The sequence below is a fragment of the Acinonyx jubatus genome, chromosome A1, assembly GCF_027475565.1.
Source record: "Acinonyx jubatus isolate Ajub_Pintada_27869175 chromosome A1, VMU_Ajub_asm_v1.0, whole genome shotgun sequence".
Classification (NCBI taxonomy): Eukaryota; Metazoa; Chordata; class Mammalia; order Carnivora; family Felidae; genus Acinonyx; species Acinonyx jubatus.
In genome coordinates, this window is record NC_069380.1 from 99,459,745 (window position 1) to 99,481,239 (window position 21,495).

Below are 21,495 nucleotides of genomic sequence, written 5' to 3' on the forward strand. Positions count from 1 at the left end.
TCTTAGACGTTAAAGGTCTCAGAGCCATCATTCCGCTTAGTGCAGACCTTCTGAAAACCTGTGCGAAATTATGGTCTCTTTTGGAGGAAAGAACCATCCACCAACAATTACATCGCATTCAGGCTCAGAACACTTTCTCTCACCTCCTTAACTTACTTCCAGAACTTCTCTGAATCCTTTTAGATATATCCCAGTAAGAACAAGAATGACCAGCGATCTAAATTTGGGGAGCTTTTAATGACTTGTATGCCACTTTCACCCAAGATTTAGTGGGAGCTGGGGACTGTCATAGAAGTTACAGACCTGAATACACCCCACCTCTTTAATTCTTTGGTTGTGCCCAGTGGCAAAGAACAGACTCAAGCACATGCTTTGGGATTAAATACTTCCCACCAATTGTTCCAGAAGAGGAGAGAGAGAGCTCCTAGTTGGAAGGCATGTCCTGAAACCTCCCCCCTTCCAAGGGGGATGGTGTAAATGTAATGGAAGAGGAGGAGGAGGGGTCCATAAATCAGTGACCTACAAGTTTCCAAGAGCTGGGTCATTGGTCTAGTCAGGGGAGTGTCCCAGAGAGGAGGCAGGATCGTCACAACGGAGGAGACTGGTGTCCTGTCACCCTGCACCACGAGAAGGCACGGGGTTGCCTTTCATGAGGCTGACTGGGAGAGATGGTGTTCTTATCTTCAACGTCCAGACACATTGCTCTTTCACTGGACGCTCCATCTCAACCAGACCCTCCCTCAAAGACAAACCATGCACTTTTTATCTGAGCTTCGCAGAGAAATGAGAAGAAAAAAAAAAAAAAAGCAACCACTAACCTGCACATCTCGCTCTCCCTTTGTAACTTCCTCTCCTCCTGGTTCTTCCCAGCTTTGCCAACAATGGAGGGCAGCTTTGAATCTTCCCGCGTGTTCCATTATAAAGTACAAATACATTATGTTGCTGTGTGCATATGCCAGAAAGCATGGTGAAATTCCCTGAGCGACGGTTCGTTGGGATACTCATCTGTGGGAGAAAATCACCCAGTAGGTCACAGTTTGAGTTTGCCCAATATTAAATAACTTACCCCTTCTTTATATGAGACTTCTTAAGCTTTAAGGATGTGCATGTGTGTGTGCACGCACATATACGCATGTGTGTACATTCATCCCTTGTCTCCCTAAACTAGTTTGGAAGTTTATTTAACATAGAGGATCCTATCTCCAATTCTGCTTCTCCAGGTGGTGACAAGTCTCATAATACTTCCAAAGAGGTATAGCCATCCAGGGAATGAACCTAAAAATCTGTTGGGGTTTGTTTGTTGTTTTGGCTGTCTGCTTTTACCATGCTTCCTACTTGAGTTTATTTTGAGCCAATATGCCATCACTTTTATCACTCACTGTTTTCTAGTGGTAAGTATGAACCGTTTGTTTTGGGATATCTTGTGTTTGATTTGCCTCCTCCCTACAGGTGTCCCCTTAGACAGGGGCTTTCTTTGAACATAACCTGAGTGGTCTATGTCTGGCCGCATGGCCTAGATACCTTCAGTGTTTCAATGTAATGCTCTCCTCTTTTATATATTTCAAAGCAGTTTCTAGTTCGAGCTGGAATTGCAGTGTGTCGGCTCTCATCACAAACACGCAGAAGCCCACAGGCATCGCTGACGTGTACAGTAAGTTCCGTCCCGTGAAGCGAGTTTCCCCACTGAAACACCAGCCAGAGACTCTGGACAACAATGAAAGTGATGACCAAAAGAACCAGAAGGTGGAGTGCCAGAAAGGGAGTGATTCAGAGCCAGGCCCCCCACCTGAGGAGCTCAGCCCTGGAGATGGAGACAGTGGCCCCCAAAGTAAGAGCACCGAGCCCAGCACCTTGCTGGGTGAACTGGAGCATTATGACCTTGACATGGATGAGATTCTGGATGTGCCTTACATTAAATCCAGTCAACAGCTTGCCCCTTTTACCAAGGTGACTTCAGATAAGAGAATTTTGGGTTTGTGCACAACCATCAATGGCCTTTCTGGCAAAGCCTGTTCTCCCGGAAGTGCCGAGAGCTCACCGTCCACCCTGACACCATTCTGTGTTCTTTCTCCCGTGAAGAGCCCTCACTTGAGAAAAGCGTCATCCATCATCCGCGACCAGCAAAAGCTCTCTGCTGAAGAATGTGAGAGCTCACCGCCTTTGGTTAAGTGTGGCTCTGCATACGAGCCTGAAAACCAGAGCAAGGACTTCCTAAACAAGACCTTTAGTGATCCTCATAGTCGAAAGCGCGAGAAGGCAGTGCCAGACTGCCAGCTCAGGGACTTCCATCCACAGTCCTCTGCAACAGAACCCAAAGTGGAAGAGCAGATTGAGGGTGTGAGCTGGACCAGCTCCCAAGGCCCAGAAGAAAGGAGTGAGTATCTGAAAAAGGGGAAAAGCATCTTGAACATCGTTAAAGAAGGACAGATATCTCTCCTGGTGAGTATGATCTAATTCGGTAATCTAGAGACTCCAGTTGTACCAACTCCTTCATGAGTAACAGAATGATGAGTGTTTGTTCCCATCCTGCCTTAATCTTTACTCGTAGCTTTAGTTTGATGATGTGCCTTTTGAAGTTTAAAATCCAACTTTAGATTAGTACCAGGGAAAATAAACAGCTATAGAGGGAGTGTTATTCCCCTTTAACTTTGCAGGACTTTGACTGAAATGGGACACATAATCTAAAACAACACAAGTCTAGGGGCACCTGGGTGGCTCAATCGGTTAAGCATCCGACTTTGGCTCAGGTCATGATCTCATGGTTAGTGAGTTCGAGCCCCACGTCGGGCTCTGTACTGAGAGCTCAGAGCCTGGAGCCTGCTTCTGATTCTGCTTCTCTTTCTGTCTCTGCTCCTCCTCCACTTGTGCTCTGTCTCTCTCTATCAAAAATAAATAAATGTAAAAAAAATAATTAAAAAAAAAAACAAAAACACAAGTCCAGCACTTGCTTTAACATGACTCTTTATGTCTTTCTTTTCCCTTTTCAAATGGTCCCTAATGTTCCCACTCACTTACTCATGGGGATGTGTGTGTTCCTTGTTGATGGTGGACCTGCCAGATCCATGAACAGAGGGTCTTCTGTTTTATCCTGATCATTATTCACAAAAGTTGGACCAGGACGTTTAAGAACGTTTGCAGATAGAGCTTACCCTAGAGCTTGGTTGCCCTCTGACCTACATGGGGCTTTTACTCAGTCCAGCTCTGCATGTCTAGGGACTGCAAAGAAGCTTTTCCAAAGACTCTAGTCACAGAATTAACATGATGTGTAAGAAAAGCCTGTTCTGCCTCGGCTCAGAGAGAGCTCAGCCGAAATCACACCCCATCTGCCTGCATTGTTCTTTTCTGGCTTCCAGACTTGGATCAAACAGTAGCAAGCCTGGGCTGATACCATGATGTTAATTAAAGTCTCACTCAAGAAAATCATCGTATCTTGGCAGTGCGATTCCACTTAGGGTAAAGCCATACAGAGATAAGTACAATGTGCTTGGTCCATTATCCCAAATCTCACTGTTATAGGATAATAGGATTGAATGGTTTTACCAAATAAAGTAATAAAAAAATGTTTTCCTGCTGAAAATAGGTTTTCCATTTCTCCTGGCTCTTTCTCTCTTTTTCTTTCTGGTTCATTTCTTCCTTTTGTCCATCCCATGTTTTCATGTTTCCCGAGTGATAATACCTCTCAGTTCACCCAACAGTCTCTGTCAACCATGGAACTAACACAGGGAACTAAGCTTCACTACAGGTGAGAAAATCAAAGTCCAGGTAGCGTCCAGGAGTCTGTCTGGGGTGAAAGTATCTAGAAGAACCCCGTGGTGGCGCTAGTCATGGCAGCCATCATGAGTTTGCAATGAAAGCCAATTCTCTGTAGTTCAAGGCAGACGAGATGCTTGAGAGAAGTAGTTCCTTCATTCAACAAACCTACAACAGAGAATAAAACACAGTTTGGCTGTCAGCACTTAGCAGTCGAGTGGAGTAGACAGAGAGGGAATTTGCCAATTACCATAAATATCATTGCAGTTGTTTAGAAAGCCAGCTCGGAGTCTCCGCAGTCTTGTTGACCTATCCCAGTCTCCATGTCTCCCATGAAGATAAGTCTCTTGAGAATTCATGTTCTCAAGGGTAGCAGAGCAAACTCTGTAATGGGCAATCATCAGAATTGATGGTAAGGAATTTTGACTTACTACATCCCCAGGATTGGCACCAGAGCTTCCGGAAGATCATCTCTTCTTACCAGTGCCCACAGCAGAACCCCCACAGCATCTCGTTCTGATTATTGACTTAAGTGTTCTAATCTTAACTCTTTGTACAGCCCCACCTAGCTGCTGACAACCTAGACAAAATTCACGACGAGAGTGGCAACAATCTCTTACACGTGGCCGCATCGCAGGGACACGCAGAATGTCTGCAGCACCTCACGTCTCTGATGGGAGAGGACTGCCTCAGTGAGCGGAATACGGAGAGATTGACTCCAGCAGGCTTGGCCATCAAGGTGATCGGTTGGGGCTGTGCCCTCTACCGCTAAAAGTCGGGTTGTTGGGGTTTTTGGGGTGTTTTTTTTTTAGGTCTTATTTTCATTTATTTTTGAGAAAGATACAAAGGGCAAGTGGGGGGTGGGGGCAGAGAGAGAAGGAGACAGAATCCCAAGCAGGCTGCACGCTGTCAGCGCAAAGCCAGACATGGGGCTCGAACCCACACACCGCGAGATCATGACCCATGACCGGAGCCAAAATCAAGAGTCAGACACTTAACTGACTGAACCACCCCACTGCCCCTGATTGTTGTTTTAAGATTCCTAGTGAGCTAAGTCAGACACATGAGTGTAGGGTGGGGAGGGGGGAGCACAGTATACCTAGTAAACGGCAAATGAGCATATGACATTTAAGATAGTAATCATTTCAGTTACTAACTGCTTTGAGATTTGGAGACTACATTCCAATTTATTGTGCAATGAGGGTAAGCTTCGAGTCAGCTAATAAAGAGGAAGTAAAATGATCTATTGCAGTTCTCAGAACTTTTGTTACTGCTGGTGACTGCAATTCAGATTCTTAACCACACCTGGATTTATCTGAGACGGTTTCATTTTTTTCCTAATGTGAATATAATGAGCGAAACAAATGAGGAAAAGGTGTATTTTAAGGAATGATAGCTCTCAGGAGTATTTCAGATAATAAAGCAGGCTTCTAATGGATCACATCTGAAGTTTAAATGTCTTAAGGACCCAAAGTTGTTTAGAGGGTCAGTGCCGAGTTTGAGTCTAGCTCTTGGTGGAGCACAGTATGCTGTCTGTCAAAATCTATACAAATTAATGCCGACGGGGAAAGAGTTAAAACCTAGAAATTGTCAGTCAGGGAAACATGGTCTTTTATAGCACTGCAAGTGCGTGCCTCTGTAAAATATAACACATCGCTAGAAGGTTAGCTATTAAACTAAAATTACTTTTAAGATCTTTGGCAAATAAATGTAGAATTCAGTCATATTTATGAAGAAGCCAGAAGTGAAGTTCAGGGAAATATAATACAGCCTGTGCTTCTACATATGTGTTTTGCTAGTTATGTCTTCTAAAAGCTGAATGATCATAATTTTTAGAAATGGAATTACTTTTGAAATTTACTAGGGGAACTTGCTAGTTAAAGAAATCTGTTTGTGGATTCACCGGAGAACATGTTACATTTGAAAAACAAGTGGTTGTTGGCCTGCCCCTCACATATCTTTTAAGCAAATCTGAATTTTTGCATCGTTAATTTATTTACCATGTGGTAAAGTTTTACGTATTACAAGTTGCTGTCTGTTTTATTTAATTTTACTCAATGATAATGTACTATTGCAAAGATGCTATAGAGAATAATATTTTTTTTTTTTATAAAATAAGAAATCTATGACCTTGGTAGATATCGCTTTCCTTTAGTGAATGTTGCCGTGTCACATTAAGAGCGGAACTGAAGGCAGCCATCGTGAAGAAAGAGAAATTAGATGCGAAGTCAGGGTGCATCATAGTTGAGTTCAACAATGTGTACCAAGTCCAGTACGTACTATGTTAGATGAAGGCAATTCAGATTTGAATGAGACGTAGTCCCTTTTCTTAAGGAGCTAATAGCCAGATAGATTTGGCAGGTAAGTTACCAGCAATTCAAGTGTGGGGTGGCGAATTCAGGATCTAGTCCTAGATCCGAGTCCTGTGGGAAGGCAGGGCTTGGGTCTGGTCATCAATGGACATGAGTCAGTGATGAATAAATTATTGTTGCATGGCCAATAAATATTGACATTTGCCTTGCTGTTTTAGTGTTTATAAAATACAGGTCTTATTAGTTTTTCTAACTAATGTTAGATTATGGAGTGTATCTTAGCTACATAGTTGGAAGAGAAAGGTTTTTTTTTCTTTGTTTATATCCCTTCATGCTTGTTTTCACAGATTAAGAGTCTTCAGAGTAGGACAGTACATAAGAAACTTGGTGGCATTTCAGCCACCTGGGTATAAACTCTATGGTTTCCATATTGTTAGTCCATTCTTAATAAACTGCTTCAGTCAACACACTGCTATCATATAATCGGCATGGAAACTTAAGCTGCAGGGCATTTTGGGACATCTGGCTGGCTCAGTTGGAAGAGTGTGCAACTCTTGATCTTGGAGTTGTGAGTTCAAGCCCCATGTTGGGTGTAGAGATTACTGAATAAGAAGAATAAGAGTAAGGGTAAGGGTAAGAGTAAGAATAAGAATAAAACTGTAGTGCATTTTGTTTTTTTATTTTAATGAAGAACACATATCAAACCCATAAAACTTAAAAGCTCTTATTTGGGGTCTCAGACTTTTCATATTTTTACTTCCAGGCAATGATATGAGAAAGGGAAATCTTCTATTTCTTCCTTTAATCTAGAATTTACAAAAGCAGTAAATACAGATATTTTGTGAGTGCCACCCCCTTTGGAAATTGGTCCCGACACAAATCCTGCCTCAGTCCATTCAGTGTAATTTGACAGATGTTGGTGAAGTTGAGGGAGTTCTAAGAAGTCATCATTCTTTTGTTTTAGGACCTTGTTTTGAACACCAGTGACCAGCCGATGGTGTTTCAGCTCATTAAACATAGGTCTGAGAGCCCTGCTGTTATTAAAGAGAACAAACTCGGTACAAATGGCAAAAGTTGCTGAGATAATATGACTGGGCTGACAGGAAGCAAAGTCAGAGATAGGATATCACATAAAAAGATTACCTGAGGAAAGCGGCTTTGAAGGCTTAAGAACTCCTCTCCCCTCCACTTAAACTCCTTAGATGGAACACAATAAATTCTTACCAGTTACATGCAGAATTTATTGAGGGTTTTCTGGGGAACCCAGCACTAAATACTGTGGCAGTTCAGCGCATTACTGAGTCCCCTTTGGGAACAGTTTGGCAAAAATAACTGGAAAGAAAGATTTCTATAAGGTGAGAGCAGTGTGTTTCTCAAATAGGGCCAACACGATACATTATTTTAGGAGCTAAACAGACATGGAATGAAATACCCTTAATTTCTTTTTCATTTCTCATTCAGTCCTTTCTGATCAAGCTCAAAGACAACATGTTGGTCTGGTGAAAAAATGACTTCATCCAGTTCATCCAGTGAGTGACCCCAGTCTCAGAGACTTCAGGCAAACAGTCTCCTGCCAGAATGTAATAACATTTTGTTTGTTTGTTTTCTTGGTATTTCTATTTATGGCAAGTGATGCTGCGTTCAAAATCATAGTAGCAATATATTTCCTTCCACCTTTGTGGCTGCATTTTGTCACTTAATACATTTATTTCAACATCACCTTGTGGAATAACTAGACCTAACAGACATCTAACAGAACATTCTAGCCAACAACAGAAGAATACACATTCCCCCCCAAGTACACATGGGACATTCTCCAGAATAGACCATATGCTGGGCCAGAGAACAGGTCTCTGTAAATTAGGAAGGATTGAAGTCATACAAAGTATGCCCTTTTAACCATAGTGAAATGAGGTTTAGGAGTCAGTAACAGAAGGAAATTTAGGGTATTCACAAGTGTCTGGAATGAATAGAATAATTATTATCATGTATCCAGAATAATCACTCCAGAATAATCACTTATCAAAGAAGAAATTACAAGAGACCCTGGAAAATATTTGGTGGTGAATGCAAATGCAGTATATTATCATTTAAGGATGTAGTGAAAGCAATGCTGAGGATGAAATGTATAATTGTAAATGCCAGAATTAAAAAAAGAAAAGGAAAATGATCTAAAGTAATAGCTTAGGGGCGCCTGGGTGGCTCAGTTGGTTAAGCACCCCACTCTTGATTTAGGCTCAGGTCATGATCTTGGAGTCACGAGGTCAAGCTCCTTTTGGGCTCTGTGCTGGCCGTGGAGCCTGCTTCAGATCCTTGGTCTTCCTCTGTCGCCCCTCTCCCCTCTCAAAAAAATTGTTAAGAAAGAAAGAAAGAAAGAAAGAAAGAAAGAAAGAAAGAAAGAAAGAAAGAAAGAAAGAAAGAAAAGAAAGCAAGCTAACAGCTTAATCTTCTATCTTAGGAAACTTAAAAAAAAAGAAAAGAAAACTACATTTAAAGCAAGCAGAAGAAATTTGAAAATTCAAGCAGAAATAAATGCAACAGACAACAGGGGAAAAAAAAAAAAAAACCAACAGAGAAAGTCAACAAAACCAATTCTAGTTCCATGAAACGATTTTTTCAAAAATGAGTAAGCTTTTAGTTAGACTAAGACAAAAAGAGACAAGACTCCAATCGTTAAAGTCAGAAATGTTGCCGTATACTCCCATGTTCTGCATACGTGCTGCTTGCTCTGAACGGTCTTGCCTAGCAGATGCTCGCTACTATTCTCCTTCCTTTGTTCATTCAGAAGGAACGGAACGCATGGTGTCAGTGGCTTGTTGGGTGTTGATTCATCCTGGTAGGGCACAGTTGGCTTGCTCAAAGCGTGCGGTTTGAAAAACATCTGCATTGAAGGATCCATACACGAAAGGATGATGGGTGGGGTATAGGGAGCCCAAGCAGAAAAGTGCAGTGTCCTGGACTAAGAGCAGAGCACTGTTACCATCTGAGAGCCGGGGGTGCCAGCAAGACAGGGCTGAAGGAAGGAACTGGCTGATTTTTGACCTTTGACTGGTAGAGGGACTCAGCAGCCAGTGGCAACCCCATAGGGGTTGGGGAAGCCAGGAACAGATGGGACCTCAAACTCCCTCTCTTTTCGTGGTGTCCCACTACCATTCTCCATCAGCCAAATCTGGGGGCAAGGGAGGCGGCCCATACAGACCAACCTCCTCTGGCAGCAAGGAGGGCAGCAGAGGGAGGAGACAGATCAGTGGGGGCACCTGGAAGCTACTCGGCCCACACCTGGCCCTGCTAGGTTCCCCCAGGGGAAGAATGGTCTCTGCCTGCGAATAGTTGTGAGTTGACTACTTGAAATTCCAATATGCAAATATGTGTAGATGAATAATGAGGAGATTACCTCCTGCATCTTATGTTTAGAATACGCTTCCCACACTCCATGACGCGGTGGCTCTTTTCTCCTGGTCTGAGGCCCCACCCTGGGCAAACCGGGAAGGCGGCTGAACGTCTCGCTGGTGTTATAGAGGATCTAAAAGAGCGTGCTGCTAGTAAGAGGTAATAAGTGTTGTGCGCCAAGGACTCTTACATGCTCTGTCTCATCTGCTGCTCCCAGTAACTGTATGAGGTCATTACTACTATCCCTGCCACTTCACAGAGGAGAAAACGGACTATCAGAGAGGGGAAGCAACTTGTTGGAGGTCTTGTAACTAAGTAGTGGATTCAGGATTTAAATCCATTCCAAAGTCTGGATCCTCGTGACTAGCTTATACATGTCATGGCTGCCTTCCTGGTTTGCACAGTGTGGGATCTCAGCACTGGAGGAAAGAGCCAGTGCGCTTTGGGGACGGAGTCCCCAAAGCCTTCAGTGCAGGTAGCATTGGAGCCAGTATAATAGGATTATTTTCTTTCTTTCTTTTGGAATCCTGCCATTTCAAATTCTCAAGGGTTAAAGCCTATTCTCAGAGTTAATGAATAAACGGATATTGGTATATTCATACAATGGAATACTTGGCAGTGGTAAAAAAGAACAAACTTTTCATACAAGCAGCAGCACGGTGGACTCTCAGAGTCATGAATGCTCATAATAAAATAAAAATCCTATCAGTGGTTGCCTGGGGCAAAGGTGAGGACCTGAGACCCTGGAGTCCTAGAGACTGGGGGGAGTGGGGGGGCTGGAGATGTTCTATATCTTGATTGGAGCAGTAGTTACAAGAGAGTATGTATCTGTTGAAATTCATCAAACCACATGCTTAAAACACGGTAGGGTATGTTTTATAGTATTATAGTATTGAATACCTCAATACAGTGATTTAAACCAACTGATTAAGTTTATGAAACTGCATTTACGTAAAAATTCCCCAACTGATTTTGAGTCAGAACCACAGATCAGAAGTATAATACATGATATGCTTATACTGCAAATAAATTAAGCCAAATACAAGAACCAAAATTCATGTGATTTTTTTCCCTCGGCAAAATTACTGTCTGTGAGGTTTTGTTTAGTTTTTGAGAGAGAGAGTGAACATAAGCAGGGGAGAGGCAGAGAAAGAGGTTGACAGAGAGAGAAGCCCAAGCAGGCTCTGTGCTGTGAACACAGAACCCGATGTAGGGCTCGAACCTGATGTGTGAGGTCATGTCCTGAGTCAAAATCAAGAGTTGGACACTTAACCAAGTGAGCTATGCAGGCGCCCCGTGAGGCTTTTTTTTTTTTTTTTTTTTTTTAGTTTATTTTCTTTATTTTCGAGAGAGAGAGAGAGAGAACCTGTGCAAGCAAACAGGGAAGGGGCAAAGAGACAGAGACACAGAGTGAGGGAGAGAGAGAATCCCAAGCAGGCTCTGAGCTGCCACCACCAGAGCCTGACACAGGGCCGGATCCCACAAACTGTAACATCATGATCTGAGCCAAAATCAGGAGTCAGACATCCAACTGACTGAGCCACCCAGGTGCCCCTATGAGGTATTTTCCAAACCTGAATTACTTTGAATTTCTTTCTTCTTTTTGTCAATCTAGAACGGTCAGTTGGAGTGTGTACGTTGGATGGTGAGTGAAACCGAGGCCATTGCCGAACTGAGTTGTTCTAAGGATTTTCCAAGCCTCATTCATTACGCAGGTTGCTTTGGTCAGGTATGAGGAATTTTTAATAATCAGATTTATAAGCAGTCGCTTCATTGTAATATTTTTAAATGAAAAACATGTTTTAAACAACCTAAATATTCCATAATAAGATATTGGATAAATAATGAAGCTACATACATATGATGGAATTTTATGGGAAAAAACATTTATCATAAAATATTGAAACATATGCTATAAAACCATTCCTGTAATTTGGTACCAACTTTGAATTCTAGAGAAAGAGGAAGAGACGTAAATAATAAGATTAGAAAACAAGCTGTGTCACAACATGTTCACAGCTGTTACCACTCAAGGCGGCATTACAAGTGGCTTTTATCTTCTTTTTTGTATTTTTCAGTATTTTCCAAATTTCCTACAACAAATGCATTTAACTTTCGTCAAAAGGGAAAATGATACATTTTCTCGTACCCAACATTAAAAGGAAAATCTTCAGTACGATATTAATCAAGGAAATCTCTAAGATGAGCAAACACACTAACTAGATCAGTCGCAGTTACAACCAGTTTCTACCTTAGAAAATCCCAGTATGAGTAGTTGATGTACACAGATCACAATCCAGGGTGTGGAGTACAAAAATCATCAGTAACTCCCTTTGAGGGGAGTAAGTATAAATTATATTTTCTAAAAAATTGGAACCACAGAGTGCCAATCTCAGCCTTAAAAAAATAAATAAAGTCAGCACTGTATTAAAATAGATTTAATCATATTTGTCTGTGGCAAAGAAAATTGCTTCTCATGCCTATAACCATATCCCCTTTGGCTTCATGAACCGTCCCGGTGGCAGTAAATTGTGGTATTGTCAACAAGAGGTTAAGCTTTTCCGAGCATGACAATCTCAAGTTCAAAAAATACCCTTGGAGAATATGACTGCAGTCTTTCTTTAGTGCGAGTCCATGTTAGGTGATAGTTTATGTTGTACCATGGTAACTTCAGTGAATATAAATTATACACAAATATGTATGTATGAGTGTGTGTTTGTATGTATATATCCCATATATATAAATACGACATGTGTATAACATGTATGTGACACACATATACAACATATATGTATATGTTAATATGTAACGTTCACTCTATGTGCCAGGCACCAAGCCTTTGGAGTTTGTGTACATTATCTCGCTTATTCTTTAAAATAACCCTGTTGGATCCTGTTGTCTGTACCCATTCTGGAGGTGAGAGTCAAGGAAGAAAGTTAAGTGGCTTACACTTGTCTTGTTCCAGTGCCTAGTAAGCAAAGAGTGCACCTCAGCTCAGGCCCTCTGATTTCAGGACCAGATTCTGTTTTGCATCTGCCTGTGTAGGCAATTCCTATAGCCCGTTCCCAGCGGCATTGACCTGAGGAAGACTTTCTTACAATTCCGTCTAACAACACGTGGTGATACACAGGTCATCGAAGTCAGTACCTGGTACTAAATTTACGACATGAAGAAAAGAGCAGAAAGAACGCTGACAATTTGTCAAAGCTACTGTCTTTGAAAGAATTACTCCATTTTCTCAGTGTCCTGTTCTGGCGAGCCCCAGTCACAGTATTCCACAAACAACCATCACAGTTCCTAAGCAATTGCTGAGGGTGCCCTTTTCTGGCTTGTACTGGCAAAGGGGAGAATCGAATTTTCGAATGACCAAAAGAATGTAATCACCGATGATCTTCCTAAATCATTTTCAGTATGAAACTGAATGTAATTTATTCCCAAACCGTCTGAATAATCATTTCATGTTCCCTGATTTCATTGGCTTATCTAAAGCCTAGCAAGGAATTTGCCATCCCCGTAGAAAGGCTACCTGTGCTTTTGGTAGAGCTTGCCAAAGAAAAGGAGGAAGGGATTGCATTGCTGTTCTGAGACTCTAAGTAAATAATTGGGCCCCTGGCATTCTTTGTGTCGGGAAATGCTGCTTATGTGTGCCAGCTTCTCTGTTCGCCTCTCGCAGTGGGTTTCTTGTAATCGTGAAGCCATCAGGACCAAAGAAGTGCACATGTCCTTTCTGGGACTGGTTGGGTGATGCTGTGGCCTACTGGACTGGACTAGAGGAAAATACGGAAATCGGGGACCTCGCAGAAGAGCCACATCAGACGTTTGCCTCACGCTAGTATCAGTCTTCAGGCTGTTATTTCAAGCTGAGAGGCCTTTTTAATGACCCGGAGTACGGCTCTGAGCAGGGCAGCCAAGCAGCGCCTTTCGGAGGGCACTCCTCCCCAAGTGGAAGGCATCGAGGCCCTTTAGAACCACGAGTCCTCCTCTGCCCAGCCATCCCGCATCCGCCGCAGGCACTTATGTAACAGGTAACCTGTGGAGATGCTGAACTTGGAACCGCTACAAGGCTAATATTTTCACAAGGAAGACTGTTATTGAACATTTTTCTAATGGATTCAGCACATGCAGGTTTTTCTGCATCAGGCAGGCACTTGAGTGTGCTCTGCTTTTGTTTCTTCAGTAAATACTGCTGGAAAAGATAGAACAGAGGAAAATTCCTCCCTTGGTTTATTTTAGTTGCCCTCTGCCCCTCATATAGATTCTCAAAGAAGGGGCTCTACGTGACTCCCAATTTGTGTCCTTCTTCTCGCAAAAATTACCTTAAAGACTCCGGTACCGCAGGGCAGCCGGCAGATTTTAGCGGTCTCCTGGAGTGATAGATCTTGGGGTGATAAGAATTGATTTTCCTCCTCTTGACACATGAAGTCTCAGAGGGTGCAATTATTCCATTGCCTGATCGTACAGAGCAGCGCTAGCCACAGGGAGCACGGAGGTGAAAACTGCAGGGAAACTCCCGGAAAAAGCAGGGATGTCCTCCAGTCGGCCTGCTTTGCTGTCCCTGGAGAGAGTTGTTGCCGGCCAAACAGTAGAGACAGAATTGTCTCAAGTCAAAGCTACCCTGTGTCACGGGCGCTGTTTTATTTCACCACGAAGGCTCTGAGGGTCTGGCCCACGCTCCCAGCAAAGCTGTTGTGCCCTCAGCAGTTTGGGGGCTTCAGCCCATTCTGCACCGGTCATTGGTTCAGTGGGTTCTGTGTTCCTTGTGACCGTTGTGTTTCTGAGTCTCCCCTGTCACTTTTGGTAAGGACATCCTGCTGTGAAAACAACCTCCCTCATAGCACTCAGCGTGTACCAAGAGCACCTTTGTCTACACTGGGTGCATTCTGCATTTTATTTTTTGTGTTTATTTATTTATTTTGAGAGAGCGCAGGGGAGGGGCAGAGAGAGGGAGACAGAGAATCCCAAGCAGGCTCCACACCGTCAGCTCGCAGCCTGACACAGGGCTTGAACCCACGAACCATGAGATCATGACCTGAGGCGAAACCAAGAACAGGATGCTTAACCAACTGAGCTACCCAGGCACCCCGCATTCAGCGTTTGAAATGTTGGCCCTGACACAGAGCAAAACAAAATAAAACAAAACAAAAAACAAAGGGATAGAATGATCAGGGACAAGTTTTGAAAAAAAGGAACAGAGCAGCAATTCCTACAGCGATAGGCATGCAGGCAAGAGGCTACATGCGATTGTTTTTCCACGATCGACTTTAAAAAAGCAAAATATTCTGTGGACTTGATTGTTTCACTGTCACCGGATAGAAATAAGAAAACAACACTCAAAGTACTGAGATTGCAGACAAAAGCAAAATAGAAAAATGTCTGATTAGCCGAAGCACCCATCCGCTCTCCAGGGACTGATCTTTGAAACAGAGTAAGCAACACAGAGCTCCATAAACCCACAGACTGATGGGCTGTTAATTGTGCTTTCTGTGACCCAAGTGTGCAAAATGAGTGTGTCCATTACGGAATCAGGGGTCATGGGTCAGTGAGTGGCTGCGGATACTCATACTGAGTAGACAGATAGCAGAGGCCTGGAGAACAGTGGCTCCGTGTCTGATCTTAAATCCTAGCCCTGCCACTTACTAGCTCAGGGGTCTTGGAGACGTTTATTATTATTTTTAAATAGAAAAGATCTCTCTGGACCTCAGTTTGTTCATCTCTAACATGGAGATAAAAGTGGTTTATTTGCCAGGGGGCAAAAAGCTGCATGAACACTGCCCGTTGCTGACACATAGTAGACATTAGATAAATGTTGCTTCCTAGGATTATTGGGTATCTTCCAATTTCCTGTTTTATTGATCTCAATATTGTTCAATTGACTTATTTCACCATAAGTAAAACATAAGGGAAACTTGACACTGAATTATTTAGGCCTTAACCTGTTTAACAAGTTCTCGGATACACTTTTTGTTCACATTTTACCGTCTCTGGATTCTGCATTTATCTTACAATATATGACACCCTGAAATTGTGGCTGGCCATGTTTTTACATTTTAACATCTCAAAAACCAGACTGAATTCTACCTTTGATAGTATATTAGATTCGATGATCTCTGATTGCAGAAGAAGGTGCCTCCTTTGGAACTTACAGTCATAATGAAAACTGTAGACCCTTTACTGATTGAGGCCAACAAGAGACCTGTGGAACGCTTTGCAGGGACATTTTTTTATTAGACTTTGTCCAGCAAATCTCATAAATTACGTGTATTAATTGCCCCATGAAACGACTTGCATTGCCTTTAACAACACACAAAACGCCCCAATAAAACAGATTACCAAAAGAGCAGAAAATCCCCAGAAGAGGAAACCAGGACATGAAGGAAGTTTTCAGTCAATAGATAAAAACCGAACGTCTAGATGAGTGTGTGGGCGGCTGGGTAGAATGTTAAGTTGGAGAGGCATTCTGTAAAATGGAAATAATCCAGAAGGGCCTCTCGATCCTTACAACTTCACTGGATGTTCTCTGAAAGCAGTGAATTACGGCAAAATGAAAATCAGAAATGACATTTTTTAAACATCTCCCTGACACACACAACACACACGCAGGCGTGCACAGAAAGAGAGCGCTAAATGTCTAAGAAGAGAGGTAGCCATCACTGCATATGTATATTTAATACACATGTATCTCATAAGGCCCTTCTCAGTTGGAGAAAATAGCTGTATTTTTTCTCCTTACTAGATATTGGTCGAGTAAGTCACTCTTTACGTTATAGTCCCATCGATTTCTGCTGGCATGTTCTCCCGAATCAGAGCAGAAAACGGCATTTTCTCTGAGACTGGATGCTGACCATGCTTTTACCCAAACCCGGGAATTCAAGACCTTTTGTTTTCATGAAGTTTATCAAACAACAGGCTGATTCTGTAGCTTCTTATTAAAGTAAATTGCCCACTACCAAACACAAAACTGAAATTTGAGGTGCTGGGCAAAGACCTGCCTTGTTCTGAACAGTAGAATAATGGTTCTTCCTTTATATAAGTCTTGTGTCTTGAATTGGAATGTAATTATAAGGGAGAGTTATCCATGGCCTCAGAAGAAAAGAAGGCAGGTTATCGAACAAAGTGGATTGAACCTGACTTGAAAGACCATCAGGAGCCAAGGCAGCTCTTGCCTTATACAGACCGTGGCCTGTCTGCCCAGATTTTCAAGCCCCTGCAAAGTCGAGGTGTCCAGATTCTTCTCCCTATTTTTACAGGGGAAAATGTCTAGTCGTATGAAATGCTATATCCCATTTTCTACAACCCTATCATTAATAGAAGAATAGACTTCTCCACTATGCTATTAATTGAGTCTGAAAAATATGAAAATGTGCCTGACGAGAAGGTACGTATAGGATATTTCTGACTATCTTGCGTTCCCCTGAACTTTACTTGCTAAAGAAGGGAGCTGCTAGAGTATCAGAGAATATATACTTGTCTTCTTTGGCTTTCTGATTGGTAAAACAAGGGTGTTCGAATGGGATGACTCCTAAAATCTCTCCCACTCTGCCATTTTAACATCCCATGATTGAATATCATAGAGCAAACCAGGTCACTGCATACCTGAGAATGACCCACCGAGATGAGACAGGGCCGTCTTTTTCACCAGTCGAATCACGACAGCCTGCCCTCTTGATGTTTCCATGTCTTATCCATTGACTTCAAACCAGTTGGTTATGTTTGTTAACCTGAGATATGTCCACTCACCCAGGTCTTCCAAGATCACACGGCAGAATCATCTGGCTCCAAATAAAAGTAATACCCCTTCCTCATTAGGAAAAATAAAATTGTTCTACCTTGTGCCTTTGAAGCATCACCTGCTCTGATCCAAATATCAGCCCCAAACCCCCATCCACGTTTGCCTCGGAAGACGAGGACAAGCACTTTAGTCTACCCTTATCCAGATTGTAGCTCCCAGCCTGGCCTCCAGGGCCTTCCTTCTCCACCTCATTCTCCAGGGATGTTCAGGGTTTGATGTTCTACAAGGTCTGTCTGCTTTTGCCGCTGACACCCTGCTTTCCCTGGGTGCCCTCTTGGTAGTTTATAGGCATTCATTACATTTTTCTCTTCTTGCTCTTTAGGGGTCTTACTCTCTGCTTGCTCACATGGGAAGAGTGTGGTGGGAATATTCATTCTGTCCCTGATATCACCAATGCCTTCATAAACAGTGCCCTGCTTCCCCCGTGAAGGGCGAAGCCCTGAAGGGGTTGGCTGTTTTTATCCAACATTCCTTTAGCAGATTAGTTGGCATGTTCAGAAGGTGAAGGCAAATTTAATCCAGAAAAGTATAAAAGTTCATGACCAGTCAGAGCAAGTAACTGGAAAAAAAAAAAAATCCTTTAGAAGGCTAAGGAGAGGTTCAAGGCTATTTCAAACACATAATCATCCTTTTAAATGTCAAATTCCACTCACTAAACTTCACGCTGTTGTTTTTACCACTCTCTTATTTTTTTTTTAACATTGTATTTAATTCTTCTATTTTAAAACAGTGAAATCCCATCCCCCTGCTTTCTCCTGAGGCCAAAGATAACATGAAAATACCACAAAAGACCCAGTGGGTAAAATGCAAACGGATTTTGGCAACACACTGAGCACTCTGTGTCTTTGCTCTTGAAAGGTTGTGCTCAGACATTGGGTGAATAACGCAGAATAAGGGAAACCTTTACCTTTAAAACCCCACCAACATTTGGTCAGAAAAATCCAAAAGGTCCTGGTTTTATTTTGGTGAGGTTCTTCTGCTTAAGCAACTTAAGCTGTTGCCTCTCTCTGACAGCCTGTTGATTGCAAGAGTCTGGGATTAGGAAGGCATGGTTGAAGCATTATCAACTTCAAAGGATAAGTTGCTTATCTCAGTGTCTGAGGTTTTATAATATTCTTGAACCCTAAAGACGGTGTAACAAAATAACACGAACATTGCCTTGGCATCAAAAGACTTCGATTTTGGCCCTCACTTTGGATCTGTCTAGGTGTGTGACTTTGAGGAGGTACTCAAATTTCTACAAATCAGTTTTCCATCTCTAGTGGATGTCAGTGCGACAAGAACGTTTCGGACATAACTTCCTGCTCTTAACAGTCTCTGAGCATTCCTCTTACGTTGACTTGAGTCAGAGAGAAGCATGGATTTTCAGTTCACAATGAATGGGTATTTTCTGCTGATAGGGTCAACCTGGTGGTATGTAAGCTTCCCAAGTTAGAAGTTTTGCTTGCCTCTGTGTTTTACTTTAGACTTATGACATGATATTCCATTAATTGCAACTGTCTGTGTGTTTATAGGAAAAAATTCTTCTTTGGCTTCTTCAGTTTATGCAAGAACAGGGCATCTCGCTGGATGAAGTGGACCAAGATGGCAACAGTGCCGTCCACGTAGCCTCACAGCATGGCTACCTCGGGTGCATACAGGTACGCAGGCTCTGCTGCTTTGAAGAGAGAAATGAGTTTATCAAGCAATGAAACAAAAAAAAACTGACGTTTTGTTTACTGGAAGAAATATGTGCGTGAAGTCAGCTTTTTCCATTATAGTCAATAATAAGGAATGAAGTAGATATAGTTGTATTTCCAGAAATCCACACAAATGTTGGCTTAAAGAGTCCTAGAAGTTTCTCCTTGAGTGTTGAAGGCTGTCAAAAGGGACTAGAGACAGAGGGCTGTGGTTTGCCCGCTTGCTCTGGGGCAGGACTGAGCTTCTCAAATGCCGTCAGAAAGGCCCAGAATTGATTACAGGGAGGCCTCCGGAGGGCCATTGCTCCCCTCAGCCCTCAGGCAGGCCAGGCAGGGTCTTGGTTGGCCAGCCACTCTACCCAACAGCCTCAGGAGGCCTCATCCATGTAGCCCTACATGCCTCACAAGTATTACCATGGTCTATGTGTGCAAAGGTGTACGAAGGCTGGGGAGCAGAGCCACTGGAGAGGTGAGGAGGCTCTTCTCCCTGCCCCCCAGCCACCTGAGAGAGGATCCAGGAGGGCTGCTTAGAACACCTAGAGTTCCCACAAGAAGAGGAGTCGGAATCTTCCCCTCAGCTGAACGCTCTGTTGCAGGAACCTGAGCCAGACCCAGTGCCGCCATTGTAATAACACATGCTGAAAGCCCAGTGAGGGTCCTCAGAAGTTCGGGGCATATGTGCATGTAAAACCAGATAAACCCCTTTTCTTAAAAAATGCTAAGGCCCTGAGTGATAAAGCAAAGAGAGACAGTAACCAACGAGAAAGAGGGGTGACCCTGTGAGGGAAGGAGAGGCTTTGCATTGGAAACAAAGTTTGAATTTGGCCGGGAATTTGATGTATGAAGGCGTAATTACCAGAGTCAGACCATTCACCCCATTTGTATCGTGGACAATGACCCAGTATCTTTGGATGTGTTACCACATCTTCTTGAAATGTAAGAAAGCTCCCTCCTGACTGACAGCATATGACTGAAGGCTGTGATTAAAGAAAGTACCTTTAACCTCAATGAGTTCACAACATTCAGAATAAGCTCGGCGCGTAGAACAGCTCGAAGGAAGCCCCGGTCTTTTTTTTTTTTTTTTATTTACCTTATTACACGTTGTTTCTTTTATTGCAACTCAATGTGCTGATTTAACAGGAACTTACTGATGTCCTACTGTGTGCAGGGTAGGTTGTCGCCAAAAGACAAAATCTGATGGGGTGCCTGGGTGGCTCAGTCTGTTAAGTGTCCGACTTGGGCTCAGGTCACGATCTCAGAGTTCATGAGTTAGAGTCCCACATCGGGCTCTCTGCTGTCAGCATGGGGCCCGCTGCAGATCTTCTGCCCCTGTCTCTCTCTGCCCCTACCCCTTTCTCTCTCTAAATGAGTAAGTAAATACATACCTATATACATACATAAATTAGAGAGAGAGAGAGAGAGAGAGAAAATCCGGGCATTGAGAACCAGTCACTTATGAAGGTAGAAGGGACTCTACTCTGGAAATGACAGAAGATCTGGAAAAGCTGTCAGTGTGAAAGGCAAGAGGTTCATAAAAGCAAAAGGCAGAGGTGACAGCACAACGCTCTCTGGAGCGTCCGCTCTTTGGAGAGCAATGTTGAAAGGAAGTATTCCGAGTGTCTGGAGGTTTCCCCACTAATGTTGGCAAAGTGTGCATCTTCTCATTTAAGGTGCCACACTGCAAAAGCAGTGATAAGAAATGAGAGCAAAGAGAAAAATTTAAATTACTCCCAGGATTTCTGGGAGATGAAAGGACTGTAGCAGGACTTTTTTGTGGAGGAAAACAATAATTGAATAAAAACCAAAACCTTCAATTTTTCCATTTAACAAAACCCTCAAATATTTAATCATCTTGAACTTCTTTCATCAGCTAATAAGTGACCGACAGCCAAAGAAAACCAGCTGATATCACTAATTCTGTTTGGGATCTTGGTTATTTTTCTTTTATATGTGAACAGAGGCTGTCTGTGCTTTTAGGCCATTCATCTCTCCACTTAACACAAATGATGTTTTTGGCACTAGATACCGTGGCTGTGGAAACTTGGATAATCTTGGAAACGGGTCTGTCCACTGGGTGTGAGATTTAAAAGGGGGGAAAAAAAAGATACAGAGAGACTGAGGGTAGGCCGGGGTCGGGGGCGATCGCAAGGGCCCTTTTGAGGTGAGGTGGAGACTGAGTATGGAAAACTGCAGAGGCCAGAGGCCGGGGGTCAAGGGAGTGGTAACAGCAGGTGTTTACAGGGATGCCCTGGGAGGGCTGCAGGAGCTCAGGGCCGAGGTGATCTGCCTGCCACTTCTGTCAGGCTGGCGGCAGTGGCTTCGGGGCACATCGGCCTTTCGTGGTGAGTGACCAGGAGGCTCCGAACCGTTAAACCAGGAGGCTCCAAAGTTCCTCATGACCCCTCAGTGTAAGCCATCTAGGAATTTGAAAACCACAGGTGTTTCGGGGCGCCTGGGTGGCTCAGTTGGTCAAGTGTCCAATTTCGGCAAATGTCATGATCTCATGGTTCATGGGTTCGAGCCCCGCATGGGGCTCTGTGCTGACAGCTCGGAGCCTGGACCCTGCTTCGGATTC

General features: G+C 43.2%; 1 protein-coding gene across 9 annotated transcripts in view; it reads left to right on the top strand.

Annotated features, from left to right (window-relative positions):
- SNCAIP (synuclein alpha interacting protein) overlaps nt 1-21,495 on the top strand; it is a 157,453-nt gene that overhangs the window by 113,726 nt on the left and 22,232 nt on the right. For 8 of the 9 annotated variants that reach the window (XM_015072499.3, XM_027076828.2, XM_053220254.1 and 5 more), the window contains 4 exons: nt 1,571-2,439; nt 4,310-4,489; nt 11,068-11,181; nt 18,756-18,881. In XM_015072499.3, the coding sequence (XP_014927985.1) occupies nt 1,571-2,439; nt 4,310-4,489; nt 11,068-11,181; nt 18,756-18,881 (1,289 nt within the window). Of the gene's footprint in view, nt 1-1,570; nt 2,440-4,309; nt 4,490-11,067; nt 11,182-12,676; nt 16,828-18,755; nt 18,882-21,495 lie in introns of those variants that run through there. The other variant, XM_053220269.1, reaches the window with a different exon arrangement.